The sequence below is a fragment of the Austrofundulus limnaeus genome, unplaced genomic scaffold (genome assembly GCF_001266775.1).
Source record: "Austrofundulus limnaeus strain Quisiro unplaced genomic scaffold, Austrofundulus_limnaeus-1.0 Scaffold20, whole genome shotgun sequence".
Classification (NCBI taxonomy): Eukaryota; Metazoa; Chordata; class Actinopteri; order Cyprinodontiformes; family Rivulidae; genus Austrofundulus; species Austrofundulus limnaeus.
Genome location: NW_013952422.1, coordinates 2,323,150 through 2,333,479, shown reverse-complemented (window position 1 = coordinate 2,333,479; position 10,330 = coordinate 2,323,150). Strand labels below are relative to the sequence as shown.

The following is a 10,330-nucleotide window of genomic DNA, read 5'->3' as shown; positions in this document are numbered from 1 at the left end:
CACACACACACACACACACACACACACACACACACACACACACACACACACACACACACACATATAAGTACACAAAACATAAAAAACAAACAGAATGAAAATAAAATGTTAAAAGAATGAATTTGAGACTAACATTTCTTGAAGAATTGCTGCTGCCATGCAAAAAGATATTTCTAATTAAGATCTTATGTAACCTGTTGAATCTCAGATTACATGTTTGAGATGACTCTCAGCTACTATCACACCACATTTAGTCAAATATCTGTAAAACTGACTAAGATGAAACCAATGTTGTGTCTGTTAAGGTTTATTAGCTGTAGTGGCTATTTTAAAGTGAATTGACTCCAAATCTTAAACTTTACTTTCTGAGAGTTTCAACACTTGTCCACTCGTGAGATGCTTTTAATAGATTTTTCTAACTGTCAAACTGACACAGTGATGCCATTGTCACCTACTTTTCATGGTGGTGTTCACTTCCTGCTTTGACATGTCTAAATCCCTGCTTAAAATACAGCAAACTTTGAAAACAATCCACAATTACCTTTAATAATCAAATTCTCCACAAAGCTTCAAAAAAGGTTCTTATTGTGTTAGTTTGTTATTTTGTATTTCCTCATTGATTTAGGCYGACAGTCACGATTCCCCATTGGCCCAAAATAAACTCAGCTGAAGTTCAAGTCCCAAAACCTTCCTCTAGTTTAAACCCATCACTCTGCTGGAACTTACTTCCCCCTTGTGGTGAAGCAAGCTCAGCTGTCAGGGGGAAAGAGAAAGGAGAAACTGGATGGGGAACTTGGTTGCAGCTAATAGAGGAACCAAATGTGTTTCTGTAACTTGTGCCTCTTATCAGAAAATTTTGAACAAAGCAGCATTTGTAAAACATGAGCAGACTACGAGATCTAACCTTCAGATATAATTACCCTTATACTATAATGTCCCTGTCTCAAACACATAAAAAGCTTTATTTACAACAAGTGTGCATTGCTGTTTTAATACCCAACAACTGCAGGCTAATTTTTGCTAACGGCACTTGAACCGCACAGACTTGTGAAGCAAGCTGTTTTTCACACTTCTGACATGAACCAACATGCACAACGACACAAACAAAACTTTGCACTTTTTATGATCTACAGGAAATATACTTAAGATGATAAAATAAGAGACCTTCCTCCTCCGACAGTCTGGAGACGTGCAAACTACCCGTTGAGAAACTGGACCCAGCTAAGCTTTGAGAAAGTGTTGTTCACAAGAAACAATGAGACAATGGAGACCAAAAGTTTGTGAATGCAAACCGTTTAGCCTCTTTTGAGTTGTTTGCATCAACTCATTCTTTCTGTTTAGTCTGTTTGTTCATCTAAAATGTTATAAAGTGCAAGTTTTGTTTTGGAGTGATTTTCTGCAGACTTTCAAAGCAAAGACAAAAATGACTTGTCTTGTTGTGCTAACTTTGCTTGTGCTAACACTTTATGCTATCTTTTCATGCTAATTTTACCTGTGCTATATTCTTGTGCTAACATTTTATGTTAACTGCGCTCAAATTTTGTGCTAAGTGCGATCTTCTTGTCCTAACTTTGCACAACAAACAGACATTGTCATAATTGTAATACCAAATGTGTCATGGAAAAGAAATATAAACTTATCTAAACAAACTTTTGGATCTTGTAGTTTGCAGGATAAGATAAACATTCTGCCTCAAAGTAAAATGTTCATGAGGGGCATGAAAGTGTGATCTCATTGCTTGTTATATTTTGGTAGCCTGATAAAAACCAGACCCTTGTCTTTCACTTTGCTTTGTAAATGAAGAGAAACTAGAATTAAGCGGTACTGCATAGGAAGGCAAGGGCCAGGCTATTATTTTGGTGGAGCATATTAATATTTTACAAACTCAAGACTACAGATCACTTAAAAGCTTAATAGTAACAAACCTGTACTTACCATTCTCAGGGGGCTCTGCACCTCTTTTAAAGTTTGCCAGGTCTACTTTGGGGGGTCTGTTGGGTTTAGCAGGAGGAGGCCCCAAAGCTAAACTGTTGGGCAGAGGGTTTCGCTTTGGGCCTCCGGCTACATCGCCATTGACAGCCTTATGAGCAGACCTCGCTGGGTTTTTAATGCTGGGCTTTTTACTGGCAGGCGGTTTTGGCGGTGGAGCGGCGTTAGAAGCTGTGAAGGGTGACTTGCTGACCGGACCGCTCTCTTTCTGCTCAGACGTGTCTTTCTCCTTGTTGAACATATTCTGAGCAGTCCTGAAGTTGGTGGGGGGCTTAAAAGCAGGAGTGACTTGAGGTGAAGGTTTGTTCACAGTGTCTGTGTTCGCCTCTGCCTGCTCGTCACTCTGCTGCCACATTTTTCGAACGCCGCTGATCGGCTTTTGTTGCGGGGCAGGCATTTTGTGGGGCGTCGGGGTTGMGTTCACTGCTGTGCCCCCACCGCTRTCTTCTTTCATCCAGTTAGGCTTCGAGTTAAGTGAACCAGGGGGTTTTGGAAACACAGGTTTGGGATCAGACGGAGTGGAGCTGATTGCGGGTTTGTTCAGAGGAGATGGATGACCAGGACCTTTAGCTTCAACAGGTGGAGGAAAATGTGATTTCAGCGTCGTCGGCACTTTGTTAACAACCGAAGGTTTGTTGGTGCTGTCGTCCTGAGCTTGAGCAAACCGGTTAGCCATGGCTTTGATTTTGTTTGCTTCTGGTGCGTCTGAGTCACTTTTACTGGACGGTGTGCTTTTCAGAGTTGATGGCTTTACGTTTATGCCACTGGCCGATAGGCTCTCCAAGACAGGCTTTTTGTGAGCCGCTGGACCAGAGAGGGTGGGCTGCAGGGGCGATTTAATGCGTCCAACTGGTGGAGAGGAGCTCTCATCTGTGCATGATCCACCTGTTTGGAAGCGGGCCCTCATTGCCCTAACATCGGACTTGTTTTCCTGAAAATAATGGAAAAGAATCCAAGAGAGTTAATCTGGATTAAAAATCATTACAGTGATGGGATTTAAGAGGGGGTCAATGTAATTATTATGAACAATTATTGTCTTATCTTTTGTCCAAGGTGGCCACATTTTTTTAAAATTTGCTYGTCCCCCTGGCGATGCCAAATTAATCTGTTAGCAAAATATCTCATAAACCACTGGACAGATTTTAACAAAACTCTCAAAAAGTAACATCTACAACTGATTAACTTTTGAAGTCAGCCCAATTTAAAGGGGACAAATTAACCTTTTTAATTCTTCTTTTCACACTTTTCTGCACTCCAAATACACAACAAAATGCCTTTAATGGCTAAAAAAAAAAGAGGATTTTCATGATATGTCCCCTTTAAAATAGCCACTATAGCTAACGGACCATAGAAAACACAAAAATGGCTGTATTTCAGTCCATTTTACATTTACTGAGCTAAAATTTAGTGTGATAAGAGCTGAAAGTCAGCCTAACACATACTAACAAATTACAAGATCTTTGTTTAAAACTTGGCATGCCAACTTTATTTATGAATATGAATTTATAGAAAGAATACATGTTTTAATGAGCCCAGTAGTAAATGTGTTGCACTCACTAATGTCTTGAAACATCCCTTTAAAAGGCATGTTGGAAAAAGAAAAATAGAAATACAGTTTGGCCTTTTCATATCGACAAAACCAAAACTGATGAGTGTAGAAAAAGGGGAATAAAAAACCATGTACAGACACACAATTGACCCAAAATAAATTTGAATGGGAACAGAAAGTTGCAAAGTAAAAAAATCCCTTTCCTTCTCATGGCATCATTCTAAACCATTTATCTAATCAATTAAATTTGTGCTTTTTCATTTGTTACATTTCACATCAATTCCTGTCTCCCTCTTGTTTCCAGTGTCACAACATTCAAAACATCCTCATGCCTGACTGAGTCACAAAAAGTTCAAACATGGTTCGAATACGTTCTAATGTCAAAAACTTAAAAAACACAAATGAGAATGTAAATCAGCAACCACTGCAGTGTGCTCACTCCCCCACATCCAGGAGCTCCTTTACACTGCCGTCTCCAAAAGGTCACACGTTAAACTTTAGTGTTAGATTGTAACTATTAAAAACAACAATTCCAAACAAAGAACTAAAGGTTAGATTCCAGGGTGATAAACCTTTAAAGTTTCCAACATGTCCCTAAAAATAAAGGAACCCTGATGTCAAGTGAAACGCAGCTTTTGAAAACAGGGAACCATGTGTCGGCATAATTTGAAACTGTTAATGTAACTCATACAAAAACCTGATAATGATTAAAGAAATGTTCAACATGTTAATAATCAGGGTTATTAATTATGGAGAATTGAGTTTTCTGTTAAAAAAGGTGTCAAAAATTCAGACTGATTTTTAAAAGTGTAGAAAAAGGACTGGTTGTTATTGACCAGTACAAGTATTTGGCTGCAAGTAAAAACTAAAAATATATATATTTTTTTCAAAAATTAGTGAGCATGACTGGATAAGTAGTCAAAAAGCGTGGAATCTGACAGGTTGTCATATTGTTAAACATCAATGATATTTGCAAACTGTGACGGAGTGTGGACAGGACCAGTTCTGCAGCTGTTTCATTTGCAGATTGTGAATAAAGTGACCAAGCAGCAGCCGCACCTATGAGGCTGGTTTGACTGGAGCCACAGAGAATGCAGCAGGAAGTGGAGATAAGAATCACTGCTCTACCTGCCACATGGTACAAAAAGTGTGGAAAAAGACAAGTCAGCAGAAAGAACACATTAACTCTCCAAAGCTAAATGGGAAGTTTGAACATTATTTAAATCAGCTAGAGTTTTCCRTTCAACCCGGAATAGATTTTGACTTTTAAAAACAATGTGTATCTTTTCCTCATTTTTTTTTCATATTATCTGTATACTCATTGGTATAAACTGTTTGTGAAAAAAGCATGTTTTTTTTTCTTTTTGTAGAAAGTTTCTGTATTTGAGTAATTTTTTTTGGAAAAGCAATCTTTAAAATTTAAAATTATTAAGCATTTTATGTTAAATACTTAGGACGATGTCACTTTATTACCAAAGTGGTTTTGTACTCAAGTATGGTGTTAAATCTCTTTAAATCTGAAATATTATAACGTTAAAACCAAATAAATACTGCCTGCTACACCATTATATATGATAAAAAAAGACCACTTATGTTATTTAGGCTTGTTTTATTTTGCTCTAATCCAACAAATTGTATTACAGATCAGTTAGTTTAGGACTGTAATCTGAATCTGAGTTTTTATGTTAATGCTTATCTGACACATTTTTTGGTCACCATGATGAATTCATTCTAGCTGCCTTCCCCCATCTTACAAGCAAGCCTAAAGAAAACCCAGTCAGGTGAGGGTTTTTTTTTTGTGTGTGTGTGCTATTTTTATTGTTCAAGTGGGAAATATCCTTTATGTGTCACTGCCAGTAACGTCTTACAGAACTGGCCGAACAAAGTKTCTCAAGACCAACGCTTGAAATGTGACCAAACGTGAAAGAAGGAAAACAAGAATAAGAGAAAAGTTCCCACTTATTACTTCTGTTTCTCAACCACTGACAGCTATAAATTGCTTAATTTATTCTGTGCCAAACTGTTGCAGCTGCTGCTTCTCTAAATATGTGTGCGGTGCAGTCTCAATTTTGTAACAAAACCTACAAACTTTGAGACATTCTGGAAACACCCAGTGATGTTGCAGAGGGCCAGCTGTGTACAACCTCTTCAACAGTTAAATGACAAAGTTATACCAACTGCTGGAAGGATAACGTATGTTTAAAGGGGATAGTCTGGCCATTTTTGAAGTAACGTTCAGTCAGTTAGTTAACAGTAACTTATTAACAAGTCATACACCATAGAGCTTCCTCCATGCTAGACTAATGGTTAGCTAATGGTTAGCTAAATGAGAGCCTGCTTTATCTTGTGTCTCATGRCTAAATAAGCAATTACTTCTAAATAAAGTCATTCTGACRTGAAAGAAAGCTACATTAGCTACATGTAGAGGTGTAACAAAGTTACTTTTCTTAATTAGAAGTGTTGGCTATCTATACATATGGAGTAATTGCTTTTAAGCCAACCTTTTACTTCTACTCCTTAAGTTTAAAATATAGCCTTGTCTCATTTTGTATTTCTTGTTTTCATTTTATCTTTTAACCGTCCACCGTCTGTATGTGATCCATCACATCTGTATGACACAAATCTTGTTGCCCTCTAGCAAGGACAAGTTGAAGCTGAAACGTTCAGGTGGGATTGTGAGTTGAAGTTTTTTTTCCTTTATTTTACTTTTACTTTCATGAATGAAGTAGTTTTAAAACCAGTTTTTACACTTTTACTTGAGTAAACCCTAGTATCTATACTTCTACCTGAGTAATAGATGTGAATACTTCAGACACCTCTGTGTATTTGACATCATTTACTTAGTTTGTTGCTGTTTTTTCAATAGAACCAGTGTGTTGCTTTGGTTAATCAGTTCCCGACAGACTGATGTGTTCAGCAGCTTCAGCATGAGGTCAAGGTGCTCTGCAAACATATTTGCTCAGTAACATGTGAAAAACACATGTTGTTTGTTTACAGTGTCAAACTAAACAGAGGGTGTTGTGCACACCAGGGTGACAGTGGCTCAGGAGGTAGGGAGTTTGTCCTGTAATCAGTAGGTTGCAAGTTTGAATCCACGCTCTGTCCATTTCAGTCATTGAGACACTTCAATCTTGCCTGCTGCTGGTGGTCGGAGGGTCCGGAGCATGGCAGCCCTGCCCCTATCAGTGTGCCCCATGGCAGCTGTGGCTGTACAACACAACTGACCATGATAAGTGTGTGAATGACTCTGTGAAGCACTTTGGAGTCCATGGGGACTTGATTAAGTACCTTTTCTTTTTTACAATGCCAAAGTGCAAAGTTTTAACATCAGCTAAGGTAGCATTCTTTCACATCATAACATTTCTGAGAAAAACTTGTTTTAAAGCCAGAAAAACACCATAAAACAGGCCATAGTTTGTCTAGCCATTAGCCTGGAGGAAGACCTCTGACATTTTCATCATACTTTCCATGACTGATGTAACAACAGATAAGGTACTAAGTACCGGTAGTCAAAACTATTTGACGCTTCAAAAATAGCCAGACCTCTTTAACCTGTTCAGTTACAGATATTTTTATATTTTAACTGAGGAAGTTGTGCAAACTGCAGCAGTGTGCTGTTAGTTGAGATTACATCACTTTTCTGAACTATCACTGAGTTTAGCAAGTTTTGCATTTCCAAAAATAAAGAACAATACCATGTCAATGCAAGTGAATAAGCTGCTAAAAAAGCATTTGCAACAGTAAACTTGTCTGCACAAAATATACAGGAACTAGTTTTTATTTTCAGAGACAAAAAGTGAAAAACAGAGAAGCTTTGTCCGTGCTGACTCAAAAACCAGAAGTGCAACTTTAATTGTGAGTTTTTCTTTTTTTAAAATAACGTACATGAGGAGAAACGTAAGAAAATCTATCAAATTTAGAATAAAATTGAGAAAATGTGTCTGTTTTATGTTGAAAATGAGAATCCTGTAATATCAATACTTTTCCAGTCAAAACAGTTGACTTATAAAAGAGTAAATGTTCTCTTTATAGAGTTGTCAATAATAAAAACTGTCTTGCAAAGAAATAACTCTAGATCATTAGATCATATAAACTTATGAAACTATTTGAGGATCCAAATGGTGATCATTTAAACAGTTTTAGCTGAAGTTGTACTCACCATYTTTGCGACAACAGTCCAATTTGAGTTACTGGATGAAGAAAGGATGAGTTTTTGTTCTGTGTCCGTTGCTGTCGAAGACAGAACTGCTCTGTGGAGTTGAGACACACTGAGTGACGAAGAGAGAAACACCGACTGTGGGGCTCTGTGTGTTTGTKGGTGGATGTAAACTCCAGATCTGGCTGTGACATGAGTGTTTGTCTACAACTGACCACTTCCTCTGCCAGTGATCTGCGTGCGTGCGTGCGTGAGTGTGTGCGTGTATGTGGGTCCTTTCTGTGAGAATGAGTGTTGCAGCCTCTGTTATCTACATCTCATGGATTTGCCTATCTGTGGCAAACTCTCTGCAGTTATCCTCTGAGCTTAACAAATGATCTCCRATCAGACAGAGAAAAAAGGACAAAACATGGCAACAGTTCCAAAGCAACAAAATTATACACCGTTAATCTTATAAAGATGGTTTGGTTAACAATAAAAAAAAAAACAAAATACACAGATTGACCTTAAAAGAAAAGTTTTTGTGGTGGGATTCTGTGGAAAGGTTCTAAACAATTAATTGTTTTGTCAGAAATAAAAAAAAATAATAATGCAGATGGACTGGAGGTGCCATACAGACAACATGTGGCTGTAACGAGCTGACTGATTGATGATTATTAAAATCTGTTTTGGTGGCTCAGGAGATATGTTGCTGATGGTGCAGACTAATAAACACAACCATAGTCATCCTTTCGCCTGCTGCAGCAGCGTTAGTGATAATTCTGAAAGGAAGSTTTTGTAGATCCTGAACATTGCTTTATTTGTAATAGGATTTCTGTGTCAAAAACCATTTTTGTTCGTTGGAACATAAAAAAAAAACTTAAAAAAACGTTAAAGTGCTCCAAAACAGCAGAAACAAAAATGATGAGCAAGTGATGACTCATTTCCTGATATAGAAGATGTTATCATTGTTTTTCAGACGGGACTTTGTCCAAGCATAGTTAAAACGAATGAAGGTTTTCCTGCTTTATTATTTCAAATTCACGATGCTCCTTCTGCAGAATTAAAAGGAAATGATGGCTGWGAACATGGCCTGTTTTGCATCAGAATGTATTAATGTTCCATCAGAGGGTAAGTGAGGTTGTTGTGTGCAGAGTTCTGCAGGATGTATTGACTGGGAGCCAGTTTTTCCTACAACAACCTAAAGCCTCTGATCCACATCGGTGCAGTTATCTGGACTGTGGGAGGTGCAGTGTACCATGATGCAAATTCTACTGCAAAACAGTGTAGGATGAGTTTCTGTTTTGCTCAGTTGTTTTGTCTTTTGTCCAGCTTTCTGACGCTGTCGCACCATAATGTTTAGTTGTTTCAGTTAGTCTGATGCTCGTTTTACCGTGTTATTGTGTTCCCTTGTGGTCTGACTGTTGTCTTTGTAGAACTTGTCTGTCCTGGTTACTTTGGRTTGTTTTACCTTTTCTGATTGCCACTCACCTGCATTTCACTTGTTTTTATGCTGCTCTGTTTGCCTTTCACTTCTGCCTTGTTGTGATCACTGTTTGTTCCTGATTGTTGTCTGACTCAGTTTGCTCGCTTTCAGCAGAGTTGCTTGTCTTTTCTGTTACTGTAGGTCCTCTGCTGTGCTGCATTCAGAACATACCCTATAACACTACGCCTACTATTCTGCTTCTGTTCATTTATTACTGAGTGACTACTGACTAAATATTTCAAAAATAAAATTCAGTGTTTCACTCAGTTTTGGAGTTGTTATTGGCCACGGCTGGTCAACGCAAACAAAAACAACACAGCACATGCTATTCTACATTGTTTATTTCTTATGACTTATTTATTCAGCTTTTTTTTGGTGTGTGTCATTTCTGTGGTTAAATATGATATGCATACACATCTTTCAAAATAAAAGCCCATCCAAAAACTGTAGGTTGTCTCTTTAATTTTGAACTCAGAAGTTTTTTTTTTCCACAGCAGGAAGTTATGGTAAGTAGTTGCCTTTTTTTTACATGCCCGTAGGCACAGCTACACAATCTATTTGTGTTACTGTGAAGACATAGAAATAAACGATGCAGTAAAATCATCTGCAAAGGTGTAAATAATTTAATGCTGGGTTTCATGAAGTACAAAAAGAAAAAGTGGAGTTTTGCGCATAGAGTGTATTTTGTGAAATAGTCTATTTCATTTGATGAGCTTAAATGCATCAAATGTAAGTGTTTAATGTAGCTTTTCAGGGTTTAGATTGAAGCAATAAATGAAGGACTGCAGAGAAAAACATACAAATCAAGACGATAAATGAGAAACAGAAGAGTTGTCCTTTTGTCAAGCAGAAGGAAGTCAATTTTGAAGCACTCGCCTTCATTTGAGGAGATTTTGGAACGTTGTCAGAACTCCTCTGCTGAGTGATRGGCTAGAACATGTTTTCCAGTCCAGTTGCATAAAACCTGACAGACARTCTAGTGGAGGAGGAGTCCCTTTTTTTTAAAATAACCTCAAACAAGAAGGGCTTCCTGTTGTCTGGTTTCTCTAGGGCAGAGGTGCCCAAAGTGGGGCCCGCGGGCCAAATTTGGCCCGCCAAGCCATTTGATTTGGCCCACTAGAAGTTGTCCTGGTTCCTAGATTGTAATCTCCTGTCTTATGTAGAAATACTA

General features: G+C 38.0%; 1 protein-coding gene across 1 annotated transcript in view; it reads right to left on the bottom strand.

Moving 5' to 3' along the window:
• fyb1b (FYN binding protein 1 b) overlaps positions 1 to 7,884 on the bottom strand; it is a gene marked incomplete in the record, with an annotated part of 13,832 nt that extends 5,948 nt beyond the window's left edge. Inside the window, 2 exon segments of the mRNA XM_014003840.1 lie at positions 1,936 to 2,920; positions 7,698 to 7,884. Coding sequence (XP_013859294.1) covers positions 1,936 to 2,920; positions 7,698 to 7,700 — 988 coding nt within the window.
• Between the last annotated feature and the right edge of the window lie 2,446 nt (positions 7,885 to 10,330).